Source organism: Calidris pugnax, unplaced genomic scaffold (assembly GCF_001431845.1).
Source record: "Calidris pugnax isolate Ruff unplaced genomic scaffold, ASM143184v1 scaffold211, whole genome shotgun sequence".
NCBI lineage: Eukaryota > Metazoa > Chordata > Aves > Charadriiformes > Scolopacidae > Calidris > Calidris pugnax.
In genome coordinates, this window is record NW_015091083.1 from 3,449,954 (window position 1) to 3,477,820 (window position 27,867).

Consider the following 27,867-nt stretch of genomic DNA (forward strand, 5'->3'; position numbering starts at 1 on the left):
TGAATTGGCCAAATTTTGTTATTCTCCCTTAACGTTTTGTCAATTATTTCAAAATTTATAATGTTAGGCTAATTTTTTAGCTATTTTTTTCTGCTTCTAAAGTTTTATATGTTTTTAGCCATGCTGCTTCAAGTATGTTTAATTGTGTTCCCTTTATTTCTTTCAAGAATGTCCTGCCAGTCCAAAAAGCAGCTGCTCGAACTCTCTGCGTTTATTTACGTTACAATCGCAAACAAGAACAGAGGCATGAGGTTATTCAGAAACTGATTGAACGTAAGATAATTTTTCCTTGATTAGCTAGAGATGCAAATGAGTTTTGACTGAAGAGCTATTTGTGGTTATATTTATTCAGTGTAACTTCCTACCATCATTGGTGGGATTATGCTTAGAAGACATTCGGTTGCTCATATGATCACCAGGCAAAACATATTGTGCATATGCGAGGAATATGTGTGGAGCTTATGCAAAGAAATTGAGAAGGATGCAATGTGGAAAATTGATAATATGCCAAGACCCCCCCAACCCTACTTGAATACAAGATTGCTCAGCTGCAGGCGCTGCAATATATAAAGCAGAGCTCCTCTATAGAAGTAAAATTCTCTAGAGGTTTCAGCATAAGAAGTGCTGAATAAATACTCTCAGAAATTGATTTATGAACCAGTTAGTCACCTAAGTTGACTCTCTGATCTATGCTATGTATTTTAAAGATAGATTAGAGGTCTGAATAGTTCTTATTAGCAATCCTTAATGTTTACATGGTAATTTTGATACACCTGTGACATGCTTTGAAAGGCATACAGGGCTGTGTTCAACACGGTAGCTAGTTCACTTGCTATATTTGCTTTTTTCAAATGGTTAAAGGGGCAGGTTGTGTTTTGGAACAAAATGCTCACTGACAGAAGTGGTCATTGAATTCAGAAGGTTAGTTTTCACTGAAAGAAAGAATTGAGGGTGGCTGAGAAGGTGTACCTTGTGATGAGTGTGCTTATCATCTTTGAGTCAGAGGTTAACCTTTGAAATGTTTTCTAGCTCACATTGAAAACTTAATAGGTTACATATGTGGATTCTTACTTTTCAGAACTGGGCCAAGGAAAAAGTTACTGGAACAGACTTCGTTTTTTAGATACTTGTGAATTCATTATGGAACTGTTTTCAAAATCATTCTTCTGTAAATACTTCTTTCTGCCTGTGCTTGAACTTACACATGATCCAGTGGCAAATGTGAGGTACTGTACAAAGAGTATGTAGCAGTGTACAGGAAAAAAGCTTTAAATAATATATTAAGAAATGTTTTTACAGGTTTTATGTTGTTTAAATGATGGGAGACTTGAGCCTTCAGGGTTTCCAGTGTTAAAAGTGTAGGGGTCTACAGGAACGATGTTGGAAAATCACAAGAGCAGGTCAGTCTGAGTGTGTGGGACTGATCAAAAGTGTTGGATTTTGGGATTGAAAGGAACAATGAGACAGAGGAAAAAGCAATATATGAGAAAAAAATAATACTCTGTTTTATGGGAGTAGAGAGAAAAACATAACTTCACAGTCTCCATTAATTTCCATCTATTTCAGCTGCAGTGTATTTACAGTAAAGCACACAAGCAGTTTTTTCAGTGGTCTGAGCTCAGCAAGTTAGCACAGGTTTTACCATATGTAAAGTGTTCTACTTCATTGTTAAAGCAAATTTAAAAAAAAATAAAAATACAGGAATTTGGTTTGTTATTCATTTTTATACAGTGGTTTTTCCATTATTGTAGTTAATTTTTTTTCTTCAGTAAACTGATAGGAACCAGGCAGTTTTTATCAATAGGAAGATAGTTCCTTTTTTTTTTCTTTTTAATCATGTATTTTTGATGTGTATAATTCATGTTGTTCTCATTAACATGTCTGGGCATCTAATACTAATGCTGCATAGAGATTTACATAAGCATAATTTGCACATACATGTGTGCATTCAGTAAGCTTCACGAAGTATGGTTTATTACCAGGTGAAACTGTTTAAATAGAATAGGTCTTGTGTCTCATATAACTCCAACATCTCAATTCAGCAGGATCCCAAAACGAAAAACTGAGCCCTTGTGTGAATATAGGTTAACATTCATGCCTCATTTCCTGGAGAGGATTATATTAAAACAATAAACTAAATTTGTGTGTAGTCTGAAGTAGCTAATTGACTTTAACAAATACATTAATTAAAAGCTCTATTGATACAATTGATACATTATTAAAAGTTAAAGGAAACTTGAAATAACTTGCAATCCCTTAACTGATGTTAAAATTAATTTTGTCACAATTCTTTTCTGGATTGTTCCCTAAAAATTCTTGCAAAAGGAATGCACTGTCTGTATTGAACTGAACTTTAGAAGTCAGACATAGTTGTTAGCTCGTAATTTTGAAAGAAACTTAGGGAGATGCTATTCGAGCTTTCTACAGAGTGGTATATCTCTTTCTAATGGGAGATTTTGAAGATTAAAATATTTTGAAGGTATAAAAACAGTAAGATGAATTTGTTAAGAAAAATTTTATGAATGTTATTAATCACAAAGTTACCATCTCTGGCACAGAATTGTCTCTGATCACAAGCTGGTGGAATCTGAGACCAGAGGAGAACATCACCATATATTGTTCTTGAGCGTTTTGCATCCTCAGTCAATAGAGCAGCTCACAGCTTCTGAAACATCATAGCCTGTTACTGCTTTTCTTTCATCTTGGTTCCTAACCACGCTGAGACTTAGGCTCCTTTGTACTGATGGACCAGATTTCCAGGGTGTTTAGGTACCTGATAGATTTAAGTGTGTGGATAATTTTGAAAGTCTAGACGTCTGCTTATCTTTCTAGGTTAACCCTTCCCCCCTTATACCAAAGAAATCTTTATTGACTTGAGATACAGGACTGTAGTCCTGACCTATGAAGAAGTTTTGAAAATGTTACAGTATGTCTGGAAACAAGACATAAGGGACAATAATGTCTGAAAAAATAAGACGTATAAGACCTACTAACTTAATTATTTTATCTCAAACGCTGGCAATACAAAAATTAATAAATCTTATTTAACATTGGCATCAAATGGTGAATATTTACTTTTGTTTTGTAGAATGAAGCTATGCTATTTGTTGCCCAAAGTTAAATCTACATTGAAGATTCCCACTGATAAACATTTACTTCAGCAGTTGGAATTATGTATAAGGAAACTTTTGTGTCAAGAGAAAGACAAAGATGTCCTCACTATTGTAAAAAGAGTAAGCATTTTTCTTTTCCAGCAGCATTTTCTCTTAAGGTTATCATTAAAAGTTAAGGTGGTCCAAGTTATGATTTCTGTTGATTCTCTTAATATAATAACAGGAGACTAAAGAATTCTATTGTCTGTTATGTAATTTTGAACAGTTAATAGAAGATGTAGTAAAGTGTATGGTGTCAAATTTAAGAGAGTTGGTGTTTCCTTGGTTACTTACACTGCAGTTATTTTCTAGGGACTGGGATTCAGGATTTTGGTTCAATGACCATTTGTGAAAAAATAACAGATGACTAAAGATAGGATTAAAGTTTGACCCTGGTAAAAATTATCAAGTCTTTGAGGTAGAGATATCTTTTTAATGTATTTATTTTACAATATAAAGATATAGGATTTGCAGGAATTTGAAATGTTAAAAATGTCTTTGTAATACAGATATTCATGGAAAAGTACACCTTTAAGGGGTGCCCACACTTATTTTCAAAGAAGCCATGAAGTGAAATAGGTCAAGTAAGTGACTTCCTCATAAGGCCAGTCTGCAGGAGAGGTTGGGGGAGCACCTGCCTGGAGCATCCTGGCTTATTCACAGATTCCTGAGTTATTTTTTCAGTCTTGGTTCGTAGGTCTGTGCTCCAGCCCTTCATGCTCTTGTGCTTTCCTTGAGTGTATTTTGAGTTCCATGTAGATAGTCTATTAGTCCATCCTTGTGAGTCTCCACAGGGCTCTGAGAATACTCTTGACAGTTTTTAACTGCAGTTATAGCACAAAAATGCAACCATAGGGTTCAAATGTTTAGGAAGAAAAGGCATGTTTAATTTTGTATACCACTATTCTAAGCTTCCTACCTGGACAATTTTTTAGTTAAAAGTGTGGCATGCTGTTGAGTAATGATAAATAAAGTTTTGATTTTCTTTATAGACAGTGTTAGAATTGGACAGAATGGAGATCTCTGTAGATGTTGTAAGTACCTCCTACCTATAATACCTACCAAGTACTTTTAATTCCCATTTTCATGTAGTGATTTTTTATTTTTATTGATTTTATTTTGAAGTTTCAGAAAAGATTTTACGAAAATGATTTATTGGATCAAGAAAAAGAGAGACAAGAACATCTCCTTTTGGAAATGGTATATTTTATCAGTACAATCTGTCTTTTTTTTAATAGCTAAATACTTTTTGAGTAGCTTTTTTTGTAGCTAAATACCATTGAGGCAATAATTTTAAGGTAGGGAAAGTGCGTATTATGGAGAGACCTGGTAGGTTCATAATCTGTGTGTGGTTTCATTTTACACTAACAATAGGGTTAAGTCCTTCAAAGTAACATGTAACTTCCTTTTCTTTACTACCTAAATTTTGCTGTCTCAATTCAAACGGCAAACTGAAATTTCTTGAAAAATACTTATGCTTGATGCCTCTATAGTTCTAAAATCCCAAGCCCTTCAGCACACCTTTATGAAATCTTTTTGAGGGAGCTGAGCAATTTGTCAGGCGTGTGTAACATAATAGAATGGATAATGAAACACCTCAGAATTCACATACAGCTTCCACAGGCAAAGAAATTAATGTCATAAGTTCTTTTGTGCCAAGGAAGCTGAAGGAGGCCCTGTGTGTTACAAGCTTTTCTGTTAGCCAGAAAGGAAAGAAAGGCCGTTGACATCTGCAGCCTGGCAGGAGGGAGACTTAGTGCAGGTTGTATAAAGCAAATGGAGCTACAAGTTGGATTTGGAGGAGAAGTGTGCAGAATGCTTTTCCAACTTATAAAACTATTCATTTTCAGCTATGGCTGTAAGCAAAAGCGGCAGCAGGCACTTCAGCACATAGCCTACGGCATCCTCACAAAGCCTAGATTAGATTACTGCAGGCCTCCATTCTGCTGCCTCCTCTCCAGCCTGAGGTGGGAGAAGCTGATAGGATTTAGAAGAGGCCGAATTCGATTAGCGCAGTTCCCCTGACTTGTAGTAATTGAGCTTCTCTGTAGTGAACCAGATCACATTCAAGATTGTCCAAAAAATGTTGCTTTTTCCTCTTTGGTACAGAACCTACACTTGTGGCCCACTTTGAGGTCATTAGGTGCTGCAGTTCATGGTACCCATCTCAGGGACTTCCTGCCACCTCCTGTTAGCTTCAGCCTAAGGTTCAAGCTTTGTTCTCAGAACCTGTTTACACATACTCAAAGACCTGAACTTAGCTTTAGCAGTTTTTAGGTAGATACAATTAATGTTTTTGTAGTGAAAACATTTGGTGCTGTGGTAAAATACCCTCCAGTGCACACTGTGTTACCATGTATTGTATAATAACATTAGCTGTAGAAACAAGGTAAAAATTAGACTTTAGAAGAGCACCTGTATTTTTATGATATACCCCATTGATACAGGCATACCTTCTGTGTCACAAAGGTCTCGTTAAGCATTGCCAGTGAGAGTCACGCTTTTGAGGAACTGGAGGTGTACACAGTAAATTGTGACATGTTGCTGTCCCAAATAGATGAGGAGCTACTGAACCCGGTTAAATGTACCTGGCTGCTATGGATTTCAATACCCGATATCTTAATGAGTTTTCTTAATTTTAGTAATTGACTTAGCGACATTATATTCCAGCAACCTTGACCTGAATTAATTACCTCATTCTTTTTTTTTTTTTTTTAAACTCTGATAGTAATTAGAGAGTGAAATGAAGAAGATAGAGTAGTCTAATTACGGTTCACGTGGCACTTTTTCTTATGAACATTGTACAGAAAGTAAGATAATAGCTTTTTGAAGTTGGAGTGATATCTATTCACCAATAATCCTGAAGCAGGTAGCAGCTTTTAAAATTATTGATGTAGCTGTGTTAACACTGTCTTCTATCAATGGATGTGCTCTCAAAAGGTATTCTAAGGCTAGCTAAATCACAGAAAGGCAAATAAATTCCTTAAACTTGAAGAACTGTAATACTTGGTTTTGTTTTGCATAAAGGTTTATCAACTGTAGATGTTAATTTTAGACCTTTAAACATTTTGAGCATTTGACACACCTTACCATTTGAGAAGAACGTTTTCATTGAATTGTATGTTTGAATTAAAGATATTGCCAATTCTATTATGAGAGTATCTGTCTAGCACAAAAATCTGACATCATACGTTTCTGGTTTCTGTCTCTTTTTAATAAAAAAAAACCAAACAAACCCAAACAGGCATATAATTTTAATAAAATGCAAACTTTAACTCTTAGCTTCCTTCATAATTAAAGTCAACATTTTTTGGTGTGATTTTCATATAGGCTATGTACCTTGATTTCATTCTGTGCTATTAGTTGTTTCTCTGGATATTCAGTAGGAGTTGTACTACTAGTAGGAGACAGTAGACATTAACTGTTATTTTGATGATTTGGAAGCAATCGCTAGCATTATTTTTTTTTCTGAGTAATGTCTAAGAAAATTATTCATTTTTTAGGAACAATTAGAAAAAGAAAAGCAGCAAAATGAAGGAAGATCTACAAATGTTAATGATAAAATGTTTGAAAAGAAGCGTAAGTTTGTTTATTTATCTACATATTATTTGTGCATGCATTCTACTAAGGTAGAAGGGAGCAGAAAAGAGACACTTTATACAGTAAATAGCAAAGTTTCAGAAAGACGCAATAAAACTTTTTTCATATATATTTCTAAAGATATTAATGAAAACTAGCCCCATATTAGAAGGAAGATTTATTTTGTTTCATTAATAAAAGAGGCAACAGTTTCAGTTGTCTGGTATTGTTCATTTTGGCATGTAATGTAAGTACTTGTCTGTGGGATTTCTGAATTGTTAGTAGCACCAGAGTAGTTATTATTACTGTTTACATCAGCACTGTGATATGTTACATCCTCTTTCTGTATTTAAAGTTCAGCTTTAAGAGAGAAATATTTATACTGGTATTTTTTTTAGGTAGAGATAGTAAAACATCATCAGTGTTGGCAAAAAGTATCACTCTCTCTGTTCCTGCAATATCGTCTGGAACATCAGCAGGTAAGAACTCTCTAAAAACTTCTAGAATGCTTTGATCTCACATCAGCAGGTTAAAAGGCTGCAAAGCTGCTCTTGGCATCTGTGGGCTAAAGTTTCACCTACTGCCTGTAGGAAAATTTTCCATTTCTAGAACTGAACATGTTTTCTATGGTTTTTAGTTTTATTTTGTTCTTTTGTATGTAAACAGGTGATATAAATAAAACTCATTAATGTATCTAAATCAATTCCTTCAGTTAGCATAGGTTGAAAGAAAATTATATTTAAAAGTCTTCTTAATTACTGAAAATTATGAAATTATTACAGTGAAATTTTTACAGTGATATCCATGTTAAAAATTTTTGCTACTTACAATTTTAGGGAAAGAAGACAAGAAATCCAAGTTGGTTCGAAGCCAGTCTTTCAGTACTCAAGCACTACATCCAAAATACAGCAACATAGACAAGTGTCCTAAGTATCTTTATTATCTTCATTGCTTACTTAATAGGCAACTTGTTACCTAATAAACAACTATTGTGAAGTTACATGCATGTGAATCTGTGGAAGTAGTAATCTGCTCACTGAATTGTGACCTAAATTTTCAGGTTTCTGTTTAATTGATTAAGGAGTGCAGTTTTGAACTATTTTAAGGCATACTAAGGCCTAGAAATTGTTATGAATTCCTTTTAAGTTAATATACATCATATTTTATCACATATTAAAAATATTTTTCGCTATGAACTGCTAAATCTAAATTTGTATGTTTCTTAAAGAAATTGAAGTGTAACTTTATCATTTAATTTTTTCATGTAAATTCAGAAATAACCTCCAATATTATTAGACAGCAGGATGATATAACTGAGAAGAACACTTTTCTGTATTAAATAGTTTTGTTTTGTTTGTTTTTTAAGTAAAAGCTCTGCTACAGGATATACATCTTCAGTATCAGGAATGGGAAAGAGTTGTTTGTTATCCTTTAGTGGTAAGTTACTATATTTTACATTGGTTTTTTGTGTTCTGTTTTTTTTAATTACATATTCATTTAAGGTTACGTTTCAAAGTAGTAAAAGTAAAATGAGTTTGGCATTTCTCGATTGGCATTTTGGATGTCATAAAAAGGTTGGTTTTGCAATTTGCTTCCACCCATTTTACGTGAGAAAAGGGATATTACATATAACTTCTGCTGAATTAGGGGAGAGAAACTGCTGTCTGGAAATGACCCTCTCTCCATTTGCTGTTGAAGGGTTTGGATGATTAAAGATTAGAATAAGATTAATTGATTCCTAGAGGAACCTGTTGCTTTCCATTCACTACCAATAGACAGTAGACAAGCAGCTTAGATAAAATAGCTAAATTTTGGCAGCTAAAGATTGGCCAGTTAAATCCCACTGTTTGCATATAATAAATGTATTAATCTTCTCTTCCAGTATGTGTCTTCTAGTTACTTTTGTTTACTGGTTTTTTTCATAAAAATATTAGAAGACATGTTAAGTTGCAACCATTCCCTTACAGAAAGTTAAACTTTTGGATTATTGCCACAGGAAATACACCGCTATTACCCCAGGAAAAACAGCTCATTCTGTTTACTCTCTGTGTATTTTTTTCAGACAAAATGTTCTGTCTAAACTGCAACTCTCTATTTCAGATGATTCATTCCGGACTCATTCTACTGGTAATAGTGGGAATCCTGCCTTCCCTTCCAGTTCTTCTCGCAACTTATTTAGCTCAGTTGACCAGAAGAACAATGGAAATAAGGAGAGTCAGTCCCGAAAGATGAGCATGTAAGTGGGTGACAAGTAGTTAAATCAAGCTTATGGGTAACATTTTCAGAGGGAAATCAAAAGAGCCATGTAAAATTAAGCCTATATTTATGATACTTCTGCACCCAGATTTTGAAATACTGAAATAGCAGGGTAGAAATGTGAAGTGTGCAATTACAAGTGTTTTTGAAATTGCATTCCCTTTTAATTAGTCTTTCACATTGTTACTTCTGCACATGTTTGCATTCAGCTGGTACATTATGGGGAGGGTGGAATGGGACAAAGTCAAGATTAGTGCACTTGATATATAATAACTACAGTCACAGTGATTTAGCTGCCTTTAGTTGGAGAAATAGAATGTATGTATTGTTAGATGACTTAATTTTTCCTTTTCCTTCTTTTTATGTGCTTATATATGTTTATAGATCATTATGTAATAATTTCCTGATGAAGTTTGAGAGTTATGATGAACCGGTACTGTTACTTGTTATTAAGGCTGCTTTCTTTGCCTTACTTTAACCACTTAGATAAAAAGAATTCAATGCTAGGCACAGGCATCTCCCTCAGGCTAGTTTTCTTTAAACATCAGCCTAAACTGTTCAATGTTTTGCAGTAACAAAATCAAAGATTAATTTGTTTGTTCCTGTGATAAAAGTGTGACAGTCTTAGAAAATCGCTGTGATGTGTACTTAGTCAAATCTCTGTAGACTGTAGCAGCTAATTCCCTGCAGATTCCTTTTACACTGTAACTTGTAGTTTTAAATTACTCTCATTGGACTGGCTGTAATTTTGGGGGCTCAAACTGAGATTCCTCTTTGCTATCAGAGATTTTCTTAGCCGAGGCAGAAAGGAGAATGGAAAGGAGGCAGGTATAGCAAGAAAGGGAAGTTGTTTGGGGAAGTTGACTTAAGTGTAATGGAAACTAGAACTAGAAGCTGAAAAGTATGTGGAAATGCAAGGTGAGCCTTGGAAGACTGAACAGGTATGAGAGACCAAGAATGAGAGGAGAGTCTGGAACGTGAGACTATGACTAGCTCATCAAAGATAATGGAGCTGAGATATAGAGCTTACACCAGATAGGAAAGAGGAAACCTTGCACTGATTTGCCAGATATAAAGAGAAAACAATAATGATAATGATATCTCTTGAGTGATCCTTTCTGGAGAATTAAGTATCTATATGAACTCATGTTTTTCCACTTAAGTATTTTAAGGTTCCTTTAAGAAACAAACCAAAACACTACACACACACACACACACACACACACACACACACTCCCACACCCACCCCCCAGCTTTACTCACAGATATAAGTTAATAAAATTCCTAAATTTTAAAATAAAATACTCAACATTTTAACAAATGTAAACAGATGTTCTCTGAACAGCTTGGATTCAGCTACTTGTATGCATTATATTAAGGTACAATCTCTTGCTGTGTGATCACATAGGATTCTTTCTACTGGAATTTTACCACCTTCACTGTACAAGATAAATTTATTCTGGAATGAAATCAAGCTTGAATAGTGACCTATTGTTTTTAAAAGTGCATTTTCTTTGGATAAAAGTTTGGAAGATACGTAGTGAAATAAAGTGGACTGTTTGTGTTGAGTCAGTGGTTTCACAGCAGAAGTACCTTAAGGCGCCAAGTCAAATTGCACTCTGTCCTTGCCTTTGCCAGAGTCTAATGCCTTCTCTTAAATATTGCACAAAGTACTTACTTCAGACCTTTTTATAAGTGATCATTAGGTGGTCACTTATTTCAAAGTGCATGATTTCAAGCTCAACAGTTAGATTAGTAGACATGCTGACATTTTCAGCCATCTATAAAGTCGGTGGGACATATATCTTGAGTACCTAAAATGACATACAGTGCTACATACCTTGAAATATTAGGTGTGCTTGGAACCCCATATGCTTTCACCCTAATCACTCCATACCTCTGGTCCCTCTCTTTAAAACCAGAGTATTAGCTGAAATGTTGAACATTTTTTAGTAACCATTGTAGAAATTCAAATTACTCATCCATTTTAGAAGAATTTGGGGAAAATAAATGGATTAATATTCACGAAGCAGTTAGGTACAAAGATTAGTTAGACATATTTTTTACATTGCATAAAACTTACCCAAATTTCAAAGTTTTCCTGTCTGTCACTTAAAATGAAACTGCTACCTTTTGTTTGAATACAAAGGGACAGAAAAAGACTCACACAGAGCAGTTTGTGCCTTTGTCTTCAGACATGAAAGTGGAATGTAAGAGACTCAGCTTCCAGTCTCCATGTACCATTCCCAAGTGAATACCTTAACAGCAGACTATTGGAAAGTAGGTATCTGATCAAACACAATGATCTGGATGCTACCTCTGGTTCAGAAAGTCCTCCAAGTGCATAGAGTCAGAAGCCAGCAGGATATACTAGGGGAAGAAAAACATTTTTCAATAAAGAGGAGCAGGCTTAGGATGACCTACATTTAGTTCTGAATAAGAGTTTTAATGTTCTGTGTTCTTCTGGGAAAACACATTTCTCAAGCTGTTGTAATGTCTGCTGCACTGTAGATTCAATTCTTCTTTTGTAATCTGTCCCAATTCTTAATTGTTTTCATAAGAAAATGGAGCAGCTCTGTAAGGAGATACTAAGAGGTACAGATGCAGGAATGGCTAGTGGTAAATGGTTCATCTGCATAACCTTGTTGACCACAGATATGTTTAGGTGTACCTCTTTTAACTTTCTTTTTTTCAGAAAGTCAGTCCTGATCCTAAATGTACACAAACTAAAATTGAAAAAAGTCAGTTTCAAGGAAACATTGTTTTCAAAGTTGAATGATGGAAAAAATTGATATCTATAAATATAAGCAGTTGATGGAAATGGGTCTTACTGAGAGAGGAATTTGAAAATTGTACAATGGAGGGTGCAATTGAATAGTTGCTCATGAATGAGCGTCACCATCTATGGGCTTACTAAGGCAGAAAATTTGTAAGAAAATAATAAATGAGTATATGTTTAGATTACATCATCATGTAAATTTACATATGTGCTGGTTAAGCATTGCACTGACCATCTTACTTCTGGCAAGTCCTAGCTTTTCATTTATTGGCTTTGCAACATGGATAGGGTAATTTCTCGTGTGTTTCTTTTTCTAAGTAATTATGTATGTTTGGGAAGAATGGAAGATTGGGCAGTAATATGTTGTTTAATAATTAAAATAGCAGCAGATATAATTAATATAATAATAAAAATTATTATTTGTAACCATGAGTAGACTTCATGGAGTAGACTTCATGTACTACCTTAACTATCTCACTTAGAGGGATCTCTGCATGACTTTCTGTAGAAAACTTAATGGTGGAATACACCCTTCCTGTGAAGAATGCCCTCAGAATGTGCCCTTTTGGCTTTTTCAGTGGGTACAATAGGGCAGCTTCTAATTTTTAAAGTACAGCAGCTATTTTATATTACAGTGTTATACGCAATAGGAGTTTATTATGTTATGTTATTTAATAATATAGCAACAACATATTATGTGTGTTTCTTCTTTTGTATGAAGAAAAAACAGAAAATCAAACTCTTAGATCTTCTGACAGAAAAAGAAGGGAAGCAGAAGCTGGTGGAAGCAACTTTATGGTGCCATAAAGTGGGAGCAGCAGATGGGACTTCCTAATGCCTGGAATGAATAAAATGCATCTTGCAATGTTCAAACTTTTTATCTTTTAATTAAAATCCCAAGCTGTATAATGTGTTCCGATAAGTAATGTAACGGTTGCAGAATTCTAACGTTGTAGTGAAATGTTATGAAATATAACTTCAGCTATGTGCTCTTAACTGCTGCAGCTAAAGAGAGGGTTTTGTTTTCTTCAATTATGCCTTTGTAGTTCAAATTCTTGGATTTTGAATGCACATATCCATTACTTAATTGGCTTATTTACAATTTTAGCAACTCTTAGCACCCATGTTTTATGCAAGAAATAGAAGGAATTGTTATGAATATGAAAAAGTAATTCCACATTTTAAAGAGTATTCAAACCTAATTTAAGACCAAAGTCCAGAACCATTGATCAGTCTATTAAAAATATAAACTTTAGTAGCATTATGCTGTGAGTTTGGAGGTAATGTTTTTACAAGTACTATGTAAAGTTCATAAAAATCCTGTGTAAGTTTCAAAGCAATCTAAAAGCAGATGTCTCAACATGATATTAAAAAAAAAGTTGTATTTCATAAGTTTTGTTGTATAAATACTTGTTTTAATTTTTAGTATTTCAGATTGTATTTTCACTTCAATAATTTATAATGATGAATCTAGTTTTTAATCAACTGCTATTGCAAGCTATCATGCTTCAGTGTTGTCATCTGCATTTGTTTGTATTAATGTTAATATTTCTATCAAAATTTGTCTGTGGGAAAACATGCAATTCTATTTTAAAAAGTTCTATTTATGCCAATACTTGGGAGAGAGCCTATGAAGCTATTGTCAGCTTCTCTATTTCAAAATGGAGGCAGCATAAATATATTGATATCAGAAATACGTGGTTTTTAAAATTTATTGGTGTATGATAAAGATGATCTGATCTGTGAATGCATATGCGTGTGTGGTTACTTTTTATAATGTAAAAATATGAAAGAAGATTTACTCAAAATAAAACCTAGGACAATGCTGTACATGCATGTTCTTGAAAAAAAATTCTCAGGGCATCTTTTATAAGTAAAATAAATAAAAGCATTTAGCTATAGAAGGTATTTATTTTAAATCGTAATAATGCTTGATGTATGCAGTCTTGTGTGAAGTACAAAATGTGTCTTTGCATTTAGCAGTGTTTTACTGTCTGAATTCTTAAGCTGCTTACACTGCAGTTGGATTTAGATGTATCCTCTGTCCTTAGTCACAGACATTGTTTGGATTCAGTGGAAATACTCAAGTTTTCAGTTTGTTCTGCAGCCTGGAGTAGGACCTTGTAAATCACAGATTTCTCTAAAAGCCTCTTCAATTATTATGATGTTTAACGTGCAGTAGTGATACAGATATACAGACGACCTATACTGGCTCCTCCTGGGTTCTGCTTTTGTCTCATTAATGAAAACAGCTACAGCTGCTCACCCGTGGGCCTCAGGGGACTGCCCAATCTGTTCTCAGTCTGACCTCTGCCAGGGACCAAACTCGGATCAGCAGTACCCAGCTGCAGAACAGGACTCAAAACTGTGTCTGACCCTCCAATGCCTTTACTAGAGAAATGCAGAACAGCCAGTAAGTTCAGAAACTTGAATCCAAGGTATTTCACCCCTTAATGAGCATGTAATGAGTTCTGTATACAGTCTGTCTTTGTTTCTTATTGGCTGCCATTTGTCTGTCATTTTTAACTGATTAATTTAATGCTGATAACGTGTGTTGCACTCAATAACCCTACTATGTATTAAATTCCTGCTCTGTAATCTTTAAATACTCTCTATAGATATTTTTTGGTCTGCATGTCTTCCTTGTACAATACTCCTGGTGTCTTGTGTATGCTTTCATCGGCCCATTACACCACGGACCTCCATCCCAGCAGTCTTTTTTGGGGCTGCTTATTTCTGTCCAACTTCTGTTGGACATCACCAATACTGCTGAACCCTTTGTAGGGTTGTTTTTAGCTGCAACTCAGAATAGCAGCTGGAGATCAACTGTACAGTTATAACTGAAGTTATAGCAGTTATAACTTCCTCCTGATATTCATTCAGAGGCAAGGAGAAGTGATTCTCTTTCTTCCTAGGTACATTCACACTGCCATGTGGAGTTAGGTTAGATGCACCTTCACAGTCTAGACAGATACCAGAGCCTGCCTGCTAAATCCTTTCTGAGTGGTTTACACCAGTGTCTGGGCTGCTGTATGTAGACATCTAGTGGTAACTGGGGTTGTTTTTAGAGGTGTTTACCAGCTTTACCCTGTAATGTATCTTTTGTACATTCTCTTGCGGATGCATCTGTCTATGTGTGCTCTTACTGATGGACACCTTTGAAGCTTCTGTGCCAAATGATTTTTGAAAACTCTTCTGCCCTCTTTTGAGCAGCTATTTTGTGAAGGCTGTATGAGCAAGTAGAGTAACAGTTAGATTTGTTAGTTATATATAGCTAGAGGTAGCTTTTTGCACTGTTTCATACTTTATATGTAGGTCTCTGCTGCTAATTAAAATTTAGTAAATGTTAAAGATCTTACAGTGAATAGTATTTAGATAATGGAAATATTTTTCTGAAAAATTTTGGCCATGCTTTTTGGATTTTAGAATCAACTCTGTGAAGAAATTTATTTCACTTTTATGGAGGTATGTTTTTTTTCCTAGCAAAGTCTGTCTTAGTTTGGCATGGAGTCCTGTTACATAGTTTTCCCTGATATCTAGATGATAATACATGCAGAAGTTCTGCTTAAAGGAGGGGAACAGTTTGGTGTTACAAATTAGTACAAATTCAGATTTTCCAGGTTCAGAATACCTAATTATTTTTTTTCAGAATTATTTTGTCTTTAATAGAAAGACTATTCTAAAAGCATCGTGTACCCTGAGAAAATGAGGTGATTTGATACTCTGAATAAACACTTTGAAAGAGGTCACAGTCCCAGAGGATAGAGACTTCGTGATAGACTCAGCACAATTTCTGCCGTAATAAAATAAAGATCTCTAGGCAGAGGCTGTAAATTCTCTTTTAGGGCTTGATCCTCCTTCTGTTTTTATAAGTGCCAAAATTCTGCTAACATCGAGGTCAGTAGGCTCTTAAGTCTTATAACAGCAGAAGATAACATTAAGGAGTATCAAGCCTGCAGTGTTTGGGAATAAGCTTCCTGAATATTTTGGCATATCATTCTCTGGTTTTCATTCAGACTTATCACTAAAGTGTTGAATTTCAAAAGTTCAGTTCTGTGGGTTTTTTAAATTGGCACGGTAGATTTTATAAGACATATTTTTGTCACTTTGTGCCTTAGTGAATTTAGCTTGTTATTTGGGCATTAATAAAATATTAATAGGATATCCTACTGACAGCTGGAGAGACAAAACAAGTTTTCACATTTTCATATTTCAGTGTCTTTTTATTCTAATGTAAATAATAAAATAGAAATAAAGCCTCTTACATACACCAGAGTGGAAACTGTTACTTTTATTCACATTTCTGTTGGATCAACCACCCTGCCAATGAACAGTAATGTTTTAAAAGTTTCTTCAAAAATCATAAAAAGGAATGGTTGATCCACTCTGATGACAGGAGGCACTGTAAAGGCAGTTATTTCTGACCCGCTGGCGGCTGCGGCCTCAGTTCCTTCTTCATCCACTTCAATTACTGCCTTTTGGACAACCTGAAATGCAATGTAGCAATAGAATATGTGACAGAAATAATATAAATAAATAAAAATAAATAAACAGTTCTGAGCATAGGCCTCACTTTAGAGATTTCTTCTTGCAGCTGGTGGCATGAAGTAACCATTTGTGTAGTGCCCCTTGTTGACACCTGACTGTACAAGGGGGAGTTTCTCCAAGGTGGGAAGTGTTTACATCAGTTGCAAACACTGACTGCCTGGGTATGTCACCCACAGTTCATTTTGTGAGAGCTAAGGCAAATGCACCAATCCTGGCTATTTTTATGTTTCTAATCTGTACATTTGGTAGCATAGAGTGACTATTTACAGCAAGGAGGTACAATCCTGGACTGGTCTGAGGACCTTCCCTTCCCCCTGAAATTACAGCCTGGCAGGTTCTGATCCCTTTTTGCTCTTTCCCTGTGTGTACCTTCAAGTTCTTCTGTATTTGGGTCTGTATGGTGAACTGCCTAGTCAGCTAGTGCATTCTCAACTACTAGATTCCTAATTCCAGGAATGACTATGTGAGGACAGTTGAAGGACTTCACCAGAGTTGAGCTCTCTGCTAAACATGCTTAAATAATGAAGCTGGCTCTCATGATTCACAGGCACAGGGTGCTCCTCTGACACTTTGTAGCTGGTGCACATACTGCTTCTAATACCAGTTAACAGCTACTATTCAAGTGTGATTTCTTTCCTAACACAATAGAGTTAACTGCTGAGAGTCAGCATGAAATAGCTAGATGATGAAGAGGAAGGGAGAAAAGTGCTGTAGGCTCCCAGAAGTGAAACAGTTTATACAAAACTGAAAATTGCTGTAATTTTATCTGTTAAATATTTATTCTTAAGATGTTACATTTTCCCAGAAAAGTTATTTCTTTAAGGCAGCAAAATTTCTTAAAATTATAGTTCAGGGCCTAGAGTTTTTGAAAGTTGTGTAGAAGTGTTTATCGTACCAGCTGTTAACAGTTTTGGAAAATCAGAGAGGCTCTGTAAGGGTTTGGTGTAGGGACACTTGTGACACCAGCACCGGTAGCTTAGAAGGATTCTTTGTGATTGGGTACAAATACCTGAAGGGAGGATGCAAAGAGGATGGAGCTTTTCAGTGGTTCCCAGTGACAGGACCAGACCAGAAAAACAGGAGGTTCCCACTGAACATCAGGAAACACTTTTTTTTAACTGTGAGGGTATCCGAGCATGGGCACAGGTTGCCAGGAGAGGTTGTGGGGTTTTTGGCCTTGGAGATACTCAGCAGCTGTCTAGACGTAGTCCTGAGCATCCAGCTATAGGTGAGCAAAGGGCTTGGACCAGATGACTTCCAGAGGTCCCTTCCGACCTCAACCAATCTGTCATTCTGTGAGGTCTCTACCAGACTTGTTTCTAGGTTATTAATGCTGCACAACCACAAGCAGTTGCATTATAAAAATTCCTTACCTAGGTTTATAAAGCTATAATTTTAAATCCTGTGACAGGTGAATCTCATTTGAGTCTTGTTTTCCTCAACTATTTATAAATCCAGCTAGCTTTGGAAGGTGTTGAGCACATGTGCAATGTAACCGCCCCTTACTTCTACATACCTCATACGTGAATGATATTCAAGAACACTTTCCTATTTAGTGTCCCTATATAGTTTCTTAGCTATATAGTGTTTTATATACTGTTACAGTCCAAATACTAAATAATTTTAGAAGGCTTACCTGTGAAACTGCTACATATTTTTCATCTGTGAGATGACTAAGATTCGCTGTACGTGTAAAGAGATTTTTAATTCCAAGAGCATGAAGTAATTTCTTCATTTTATATTTTTGTTCTAGTTTGAACTTTGGAAATGAAATATCCACTTTTCTGTTGGGAAAAAAAAATAATAATGTGAACTTGGACTATATAGTAGATCAATTGACTGCTGAAATGCACACTACTCAGGAATTAAGCTTGATCCAGTAAAAAGAAGAGGCAAGAATTAGAGTGTCTGCTGGAATTTATTTTGGCAGAATTCTCTCTGACCTGTTGACTATCAAAGATGCTAGAAATCATTTTCTTCTCTGTATAAAATACTTCCACCAGCACATCCACTGCCTTGATACCAGGGTGACACGTGAATTTATTGACCAGTGGAAAGAATTGTCACTTCAGGAATCACATTTCACAGGAATAATTTGGGTTTATGTTTTTGTATTCAAGCTATGTATTACTCTGGGTTTTCACTGGTAGGAAAGGTTTCATAAATATACTGCATATCTAGATTTATTGTGTGCTTTGCCTGGCAGTGCTAAATTTACAGAGAGAGAGAAGGGAAGGCCTAAGGAAAAATTATATATACTATACAAGTATAGGAAGATGAACTAATCTTTGTTGCAAGACATAAAATACATTAAGGCCAATGGATGGCAACGTAATACCTGGTCTTCATGTTTCCAAGCCAGAATTCCACAAGCTCTGCAGTCAGATGGTCTTCAAGTGAAATGTAATCTTCCTCCTTTTCTGGGATGACAATCAGCATGTGGGCTTTCCCTTTGTAGGGCAGCTTTATCACAGTGCATCTTAAGTTCTCATCAAAAGTTGAATTAACTTTATCTGACTTGAACATCATGGGTACCTGTACGCTTCTGTATTTGTTTATGTGGAAAGTCTCCACTTCTGTGAATTTGGAATTAAATGGATGGACCCACTTGCCTGAGGAAAGAAAGAAATTAAATGATTATGTGCATTCTGACTTGCTCAGCAATATCTTCAGAAACCCGTAAAGTATAGGATGTTTTCCGTATCTAGTTGAAGTGGATGACAATTGCCTTATATTTATTGGGTGTGCTTTAAACTTTTTTATAGCAGGAAAAGGAAGTAGTCCACAAAAGCTCCTTTGTTTGGAGGGAAAGAAAGAAAAAAATTTTCTAAGGTTGATTAGCTGCCAGTCAATTGCAGAACTGATACTCTTTTTGTTTATTGAATGCTATATGAGCATCCATCTTTTGTTAACATATTACCTCCTCTGAAATTCTCTACCAGCTGTTCAACATCCTGTTTTTAAATTAATTATACAATCTTTTGGAAGGGCTTTCAGCAGTGCACTGACTTGTAAGGTGCACTGGAATGTGCCCTCTTCTATGCTAATGATTCTAATCTCTACCGTAGCATTCAAATGTAGCTACAGTCATTTATCTCTTTTCTCTGATTTTCTGCCAGGGCTAGTAAATCTTGGCATTGGACAAACTGCACTTTTGTAAATGCTGAAGTATAAACGTAGTCTGTAGGGAGGCTGTATGGATGAGGGGTAATTTTCTTTGTTCTCATATGTGCATTTATTTTAGTGGGGTTTCCATGAATGGCATCTGCTGAGTGCTTTGGGTAGTGGCTGTGACACAGCATTTCTCTCATCCCTTTAGTCGCCCTAGCTCTTGGTCTTTGCTTTTTACCTAACCATGTGTCTCTTGCTTCTGTATGGCTGTTTCAGAATAAAAGGTGGAGTCTGGCTCTCTGTGATTTTCAGGACCTCCTTTTGGAGCCCCACATCTGTCTTTGGAGCTCCCATATCTGAGCCAGCAATCAGAAAGACCCCATCCATAGGAAAAGGAGTGTAAGATATTTGCTAATAGAGGACCTCTCCACGGAACAGTTTCTGCCCATCACAACTGTTCTTTCCATCACACTGTAAGATAATATAATGGGGTACTTTGGTTCCTCTGGGGAAAAAGTTTCTTTACTGAAATAGAGAAATTATTTTTCATGATTTTGTGTACTATGTAAAATCAGTCAATGATTTAATGCCCAGTATCCAGCATTCAAAAGACTGTCATGATTAAGAATTTTTCATTTTAATTGCTGAATGAAAATTAAACATCCTTTTTAGTCATGAAGAGGGATCATTTGGAGACAGATTGAGATAGGTTGATACAGCATTTTTTATTCTCTTTGAAACTGTGTTGTATGGAGGAAAGCACAGAAGAATTGTAGTTGCCTTTCATGAAAATCGTTTCCTATTAAACAAACCTAATAGAAGAAAGGATAGAGATGTAGAGAAAACCAGACACCTGAATTAATTTAAACTTCCCTTAATATAGCTGAACTTAGAGTCCTGATTCTTCTAATAAATAATCATTTTACAAAATGAAAACAGTAGTTACCTTTAAAGACAATGTAGTCCACAAGTAGCAGTTTAGTATGGCGGTCAAGCTCTTCAAAAAGCTTTTGGATTTTTCCTTTGGTCCTTTTATTAATGTTTTGATTTATTACAGATTTTGCCTGTGTAAAGTTTTGAAAGTCCACTCTCAGGAATTCCATATCAAAGTACTGCTTAGATAAATTGAGGAAAGATTCCTTGAGTCTGAAGTCCTTTTGGATAAAAGAAAGAGTACCTTGCTCAAGGAGAAGTTGTTCATTCATTGTGATATTATCTTTCAGTTGTTTAAACAAAGCTGGTAGGTGATGGAGATCTCCTTTGTCCTTCAAAGCATGGAGGTTTAGACCTTTTACTATTTGTCTGTGTGTTTCCCCTTTGGCTGCCAGCATATATGCAGTCATAAGAGCTGATACGGAAAGGGGAGAGATGATTACATTGTTATCATGTGTCATTGCAATTTTTCTGTAGAGGTTAAATCCAAAATTTGCAGTATTTTTAGTGAAGTTGTAAAGAGTGAAGTCTTCAAGACCTCGCTGTTCAAAAGGCTTGGAGATATTTTTATGAGAATGCCACTCTTCAGAAATATCGACATTTTTATTTCTTTCAATTAAATTATTCTCTTCTTCATCCTTTGGACTTTTAGGTGTGATGCCAGCCTTGCTGATTTCAACACATATTTCACTTAAGAGAAGTAGATAAATTCCTGTTTTCATGTTGACATCCAATAATGAGCTCTTTTTTTCTAGTAAAGAAAATGGAGAAATAAAAAAAAAAAAAAAAAAACACAATGAATTTTTAGTTTGTTCATCTATTCCCAGTGCAAAAGGTTATAGATGTAGCAAGGTAGTCTTTCTGTGTCTTCAGTGTATATACCCTAAACTTAAGATCTGGTTCCTATATGAAAGGTCATACTTAGATCAGTGAAAGAGAGAGGTTTCCAACATCATTAAGTGAACCCAGAAGAAATATCATCATCTTCTGGTATTGGTGGCTCACATCGGAAGTATTTCACTGATTTTCCCTTGCTAACTTGTAATTCCTTTACAAAACTCCAAATTTATAAGTACAATATACTAATCAAAGATGAAAAATCAGGTTGTTGGACCTGTGTTGCAGCTTTTGCTCTTGTGAAATTGATGTGAAATAGATTGCACAAAGCTGGTCAAAGTCAAGGCAGACTATGTGCCTGTGGGACTTTTACCTGTTCTTTCATCTTACCAAGTAAAACACCCAGTCTTGAAATAGGTAGCCATGGCATAACAGGGAACCACTCAGTAATGTCACTTAGTCAAGGTGAGATATTTTCCCATGTGTGAAGGAAAACAAAGATCCTAATGTTAATGTGGCACCAGTAGCTCTTTGTTGAGCAACTATTCTTTCAGGGATACTACTATCAAAAGGTTGTTGTGCTCAAAGAAACCCAGAGTTAAGTGCTTTTATACTTTATCTTGCTCTTTGGTTCACTTGCAGAGAAGTTCATTTGGGGAAAAAATGAGACACAGTGCAGATAGTAATGGTACCTGTAATCATACCTCTTGCCTGGTCAACTTTTCTCTTGATACATTGGGTTTGTAGATTGTTGGAGAGCTGGGCTGCAGATATTCTCATGACAAGTATAAAAAAGCTCCTATCTAGTTTGTTTTTAGTATTGATAAAATGTCTAAAGCTTAGTATAGAAGGAGTAGGTGAAGCATTTCTGTAAATGTGAAGGAGTGTACTGATGTGACCCTGGAGAAACAGGAATGATTTAGACATAGGAAGTTTTTGCCAGTGAACCTGATCCTCACTCCACTGCCAAAAGCAACCTCAGAAAGAACGTCAAAGTTCTGAGAAAACCTAGATACGGATTGCTAAGACATACCAGATTTTGAATGCAACGGACACAGCAATGGTCCTGTGTTTGAATCCCTAGGGATAACATCATAATATATGGCTGCATCAAGAGGGCTAGCCTCTAGCTCAGCAGGAGAACAAGGCTGAAGTTCTGACCTCAGTATCTGTACAGAGCAAGGTGTTGCAGCTGCTAATGTGCTTCTGTCGAGAGCCTGCTGTGTACTGTTCTTTCTGGTAAGTTGATGTGAAGTTTCTATGTTACTGCCTGTACTGACCAAGCCCTAGAAAGATTATGGGGCCCAGGACTGAAAATGCAGTGTAACTGTCAGGAATTCTTGCCTTTCATCATTTCATTTCACTTCTCATCCTCCTCCTATAGCTTGCTTGTTACTGCTTTCAGATGGTTGTCCTGATCACATGCCATAGGATTCCCTGTTCTTTTAAACTTCACTGTCTAATGAATGCTGAAGGTTTGTCAGTGCCATCTCCTTCCTGAAAATGCCATACTTAACATCACATAGCATGAGGATGAAGCAGTTGTTCTGTGCTTAAAGATACAAGTTGTACCCAAATTGTGATTTGTGAGCAAAGTTGATAACGGTCTCTTCATCTGTCCAACAAAATGTTTGGAGAAAAGGAGACACATCTTACAGAAGACCTCAGGCAGACTTTAGTGTCAGACATTGCTTGTGTAAATTTGCACGTGCAAATGCACTTTTAAAGCATCAAGTGCAAAAATACTTATCATGCATCTTTCCATCAAAGCAGTGTATGAATTTCTCTCCCATACAGCAGAGTTGAATTGCACCTTATGGAAAAATCCTGAATGGCCGTAGTCTTTGGAGACACGTTTTCCCGTTGTAAATTAAACAGGATGTTCAGGACCACCAAGCCTGCACAGAATCCTTTTGTATAGCAGTGGCATGCAAATGGATAAGTGAGATGAAAAGATGGATTATATGACCCATCATTAAAGTAGTAAGTGATTCAAGAATCTAGAAAACACATGGCAACTATTAACTACTCCTTTTAAGTTAAGAATCTGTAACAGCAAATTACGGTCCTTGTATAATTTGTGATTTGGCATATGGGAAAGCTGGTTTTATTTGATTGCCGTTTGTTCAGAGTTCAGCTGAATTTGACAGTTGCCTGATTCAGGCTGTGGGAGTTAGTCCTGAAAAGGTATGTTGATGTGAGTACTGAGACATTTGGGTGCCAAGTCACAGGGTGTTTTTGGCACTCAGGTGGTGTGCTATTTTCTTTTGAGATAATAGGTCACGTTCTGTACTTGGTGCAACACAGATGGGCTGTAATGACTTAATCGGGAGGCAGTGAGATCCCTGAATGTTATGCCTCCTCCCAAGTGCGTGGCAGCCAGGGAACAGAGTAGAATATGCAGCACACTGTGGTTGTGAATATTTTTTTCTTTATTTTTCTTTCCCATTTTGCTTTCTTTTCAATGAGATTCCCAGTGTCTGGATTATGCAGGGCTGGCACAGGGAAGGGGACGACCTGACTTCAGCTGCTGCCTTGCTGGCCAAATGGTTTTGTGTGATTTTCTGCAGGCTTGAGATGCTTACTCTCCCCTGACAGATTGCAAGCTGTGCTCTTAAGAGCTATTACAGTAACTGCAAGGCATTTCTGTTCCTTACGTAGTGACCCACTTCTGTGGGAAGCAACAGAAGCCCTGAGGTACTGCTCCTGCCACAATGCCGTGCTGCCTGGGCAGCAAAGGAGGAGGTCCTTTCCCTGGGGAGTCATCCCTGCTTCCAAGAGGTATCCTTGGACACTGCAGAGTCAGGGATTGGAAAATTTTGCTTTTGGTTGCATTCAGTCACAGCGAAAGGGCAGCAATCCGTCACCGTAACAGCAGCAATCCCTCTAAAAAAGCGTCAGGCCTAATTGCTGACTAGACGTTGCAGAACACCAGCTCTTCCCCATCTTTCCTGTGCAAGGTGTGAGTGTTGTGTTTGGCAGATGTCACAGGTGCGTCTCTCTCTGAGAGCTCCGTGACAGTCCTCAGCTCAGGTGGACCACGAGATTCCCTCTGGGAGAAGTGAGGGGACTGAATGGGGAAAGCAGTGAGTTGCCTTCAGGGAGCTCTGCCTTCCTGACACAGATGGGTTTCAAACTGAAAGGACAGGGCAAGCACAGAAGTCCGTGTTTGCAGGCACATCCCAGACCAGACCATTCAGCGCTCAAGAGTCCTGCATCCTCAGGCAAACACGAATGCTACCGATAAGAACCTCACAATTGCACTAAGCATTCACTGCAAATTTGAGATTGCACAAATGAATGTTAATATTACAGCAGCTTTACCATTCACCTTTAGTAACAGTTAGAAATAAAGCGTGTCCTGTAGGACTAGGAAATACAGTTCTGGAAACAATAAAGTGGTATTTTTGAACATTATAGGCTTGTATTTTCAGACCTGAGTGAAACTTACTGCTAATTTTACAGAATTCACTTTATGCACATAGTAGACAGTTCAAGTGTTAAAGCAAAGTAAAGGTTCTTTCCATTTTAAGAAATAATTGTTTCTAGTAGTCTCAGGTATCAAAGAAAGAAAGTTTCTTGCTCAAATGCATTTTTCTTCTGAAGGTGTTAGAACAAGAGAAAAATAAAATGTATTATAATGCTGATTAACATCTAGAACCATTTAGAACATCACATCTAGAAAATTGCTGATAAATATATATAACTATGTATATAAAAACATAATAATCCTTCCCTTTAGAATCTAAAGGCTTCATAGAAATCTTGTCTTACCTATTGGGTAGCTCCTCTGTTACTTTTCTCAACCAACTACGTTTAAAAATGACATGAAGATGTCTCTCCCATATAGAAGTCTTTCAACAAATATTTGCTCTCCCAAAGAGTGATAATCTGGTTTTGTCTGTTATAAATTAACTGCTTTATAAACACTACGTGTTGTGTTTCCCATAAATGGCATAATGAGGGAGGGTTTTATTCCAGTAAATAAGTTACATTTTTAATGAAAAACAAGAAAGCAGTAAACTCTTTGCATCTAGCACCCTGAAAGGATTTGGTCCCGCACATCTGATTGTCCATGAGAATTATTTTACAGGCAGGTTCTGAGCTACTCAGTGGTGGAAGCAGTATCCAATCCTGCTTAAAATACCATCTTTTGTAAAAGAATAGGTCACTGTTCAAGGAAGGAGGAGGGAACATGAGGGAGGGAGAGAGGGAGGAGGTCCAGAGCATTCGTAGGGGTGTTGTCAGCTCCCTCGCCCTCCGATTCAGCCATTCCTTTTGGAGGAGAGACCAGGGCTGTTGCAAGAGCATGCCAGCTATTCAGTGACATATCAGTATGTCAAAATTCACTGACTGGTAAGCACTGAGTGATGTTTCTCCTACAAAAGACAAAATGGAGGAAGCTGACATTCCTGCAAATGTTGTACAGAGCTATAAGAAATAAGAATAAAATTTTTAAACTTTGAATTGGTCATCCTTGACAGGCTCGTTTTGGGTCTTTAGCATTGTTAATTGGGCAAGGCACATTCTTTAAGACAGTTTATTCAGCAATTTCTGTAGTTGGGCATGATCTAAACTCTTCACTATTTTAATCATTGGCCTAGTTCCAAATAAAATATAAACATGGAACTCCTTATCTTCCCCTCATGTTCTTAAATTACTTTTTAAAATACTCCCAAATTAAACAGAGTGTTTCATTCTGATTTGGATTGCACAAGAAAAAGAATTTTGCCTTAAAACTTGAGATAAGGGGACTAGCCTCTATTTTTCGATTGAACTGAAAAAAAGATTATTTTCAGTCTAAGTGGAAGCATTGTCAGAGGAAAGGATGACATTTTAGAAAGCTCATAAAGGGCTTGGGCATCCAGGACTCAGTGCAAAAAGGCTTTTGGTTGTTGCTGATGAGTATTACTTCTATAGAAGTGACAAGAGTGCTTGCTTACCAAGTGTGAGGTTTACTTAGGAAGTGCTTAAGACCTGAATGTAGCCCCTCCATGGTCTGCCTGGGTGTGTGTCCATGTTTCAAGGACACGTTACTGGAGGGCACCTGTGGGAGATGTGCACTTTAGAAGTTCAGCAGAGACATGAAAGATTGCAGGTGCTATGTACCTAAATTCTTCCTTGGTTTAATTTCTTTTAAAATATTCTTCCTAATCCCTGTCATAATAGGCCTCAAGTGTATACATTGTGTTAAAGAATATAGGAACATAAGATGGAGTTACTTAAAGCCCTAACATGATATGGCCTATTCCCTAAGCATAAAAAGCTCTGCTGTGAATGCTCCAGTGACTCCAGAACTTCAGTTCTCTATCCAGATACTGGATATTTTCTTTCTACTTCCTAGTCTATATTTGTTTCTAGTTAATTCAGTTGGACTTGAAATTCAAATTTATTTTCATTGTGTGGAAGGAATTTGTATCTGATCATGGTCAAACAAAGCTACATTGCTGCAACGTGCTTCTGAATCTATGTGTCTTCTGGAGAGTGTGGTACAGTGGTTCTGGCCCAAGGAGACAGGACAAAGAAAGCCCGATTCATACAAAGCCATACCTGGCTTTTGTGCTCAGAAAAATTAGCATTGTTATTAGAAATTATAACAGCAATGAAACATCTTCCTGGCCCTCGCTCCAGGATCCTGGCATGCATGGTCACCACTGGAAGCTCAGGCTAAATTAAGAAGTAACAATATTAATGTTTAATATTCAAAAGGTGAAGTCTTGCTTATAGATGGTAGTGAAAAAAAGAATTTGAAGAAATATCAAGGTCTTTGAATCTCTCAGGTAAATCTTTTCTGTACCAAAAAACCCACATCAATCCTATTTTATCTGGAAGAAGAAGGAGGCTGCTATGAGATGTATTGGTTGTGTACAGAGATCTGAGGGAATTGTCTTCCTCTGTAGTTACTCACGAAGCCCTTGCTAGTTTTTCATGCTGGGTAACACCTTGCTGAGAGTATCTTCCACATACTATTGAGAGTAACGTGTTCCTCCCACCAACTACTATTTATATTGTCAGTTGCCCCTTGGATTTGACAGAGCTTTCTGAGCAGTAAAACACCACAGAGCATACGGGTAACACCCTGCCAAACTATACTTACTCACGGTGTGATTTACTGGGAGAGGATTGCTGAGGTGTTACAGTGGCAAAATTGCCACTTTTCCACTGTTTAAGACAAAACCACCCCTGAGACCCAAACAAGGGAGGGCAGTACATGTGTGTTGGTGTCCAGCTGCATCTCTCTGGGAGCTTGTGCCAGCACCGTGCTGAGGCTGGGCACTGGTCTGTCAGCGGTTGAGGTAAAGACTCTCTGTTCTCTAATAGACAAGGTGTTTTTGGATGGATGTACAACTCTGCAAAACTTGGCAGTGATTACGTGGTCCAGGTTCTCCCCAATCTGTTTGCAAAAAAGACCCTGTGACCCTTGAGTACCTGAGGGTAGGTACTGCAGAGGCAGGCTCAGCTGCTTGTTCCAAATATTCAGAGGATTTCTGAATAATTATAAGCCCTTTACATTCTCTTACAGTTCTTCTTGGGCTGGCAACACCTCTGCTTCAGCAGCTGCTTTTCCTCTTACTACTTTCCCCAGTCTGGTTTAGGAAGCCTTCAGTGACCGTGGAGCAACCGGTCATCTTAATATTTGGTTTGTTTTGGGCTTAGGTTCCCTGTGCCAAT

General features: G+C 36.8%; 2 protein-coding genes across 5 annotated transcripts in view; one reads left to right on the forward strand and one right to left on the reverse strand.

The window, feature by feature from the left end:
- Positions 1-14,417, forward strand: part of PPP4R4 (protein phosphatase 4, regulatory subunit 4) — a 74,065-nt gene extending 59,648 nt beyond the window's left edge. For 3 of the 4 annotated variants that reach the window (XM_014957652.1, XM_014957649.1, XM_014957651.1), the window contains 11 exons: positions 168-273; positions 1,079-1,226; positions 3,089-3,233; positions 4,145-4,186; positions 4,278-4,352; positions 6,656-6,731; positions 7,130-7,210; positions 7,568-7,661; positions 8,098-8,168; positions 8,832-8,967; positions 12,488-14,417. In XM_014957652.1, the coding sequence (XP_014813138.1) occupies positions 168-273; positions 1,079-1,226; positions 3,089-3,233; positions 4,145-4,186; positions 4,278-4,352; positions 6,656-6,731; positions 7,130-7,210; positions 7,568-7,661; positions 8,098-8,168; positions 8,832-8,967; positions 12,488-12,512 (999 nt within the window). In that variant the 3' untranslated portion in view covers positions 12,513-14,417. The remainder of the gene's footprint in view (positions 1-167; positions 274-1,078; positions 1,227-3,088; positions 3,234-4,144; positions 4,187-4,277; positions 4,353-6,655; positions 6,732-7,129; positions 7,211-7,567; positions 7,662-8,097; positions 8,169-8,831; positions 8,968-12,487) is intronic. The other variant, XM_014957650.1, reaches the window with a different exon arrangement.
- A 1,551-nt stretch (positions 14,418-15,968) lies between these two features.
- Positions 15,969-25,083, reverse strand: SERPINA10 (serpin peptidase inhibitor, clade A (alpha-1 antiproteinase, antitrypsin), member 10). Its single transcript, XM_014957654.1, has 5 exons — positions 24,970-25,083; positions 20,372-21,109; positions 18,653-18,926; positions 17,951-18,098; positions 15,969-16,253 (listed from the first exon to the last, which is right to left on the reverse strand). Exons 2-5 carry the CDS (start codon positions 21,078-21,080, stop codon positions 16,062-16,064), a joined length of 1,323 nt encoding a protein of 440 aa, XP_014813140.1. The 5' UTR covers positions 21,081-21,109; positions 24,970-25,083; the 3' UTR covers positions 15,969-16,061.
- Positions 25,084-27,867: the final 2,784 nt, after the last annotated feature.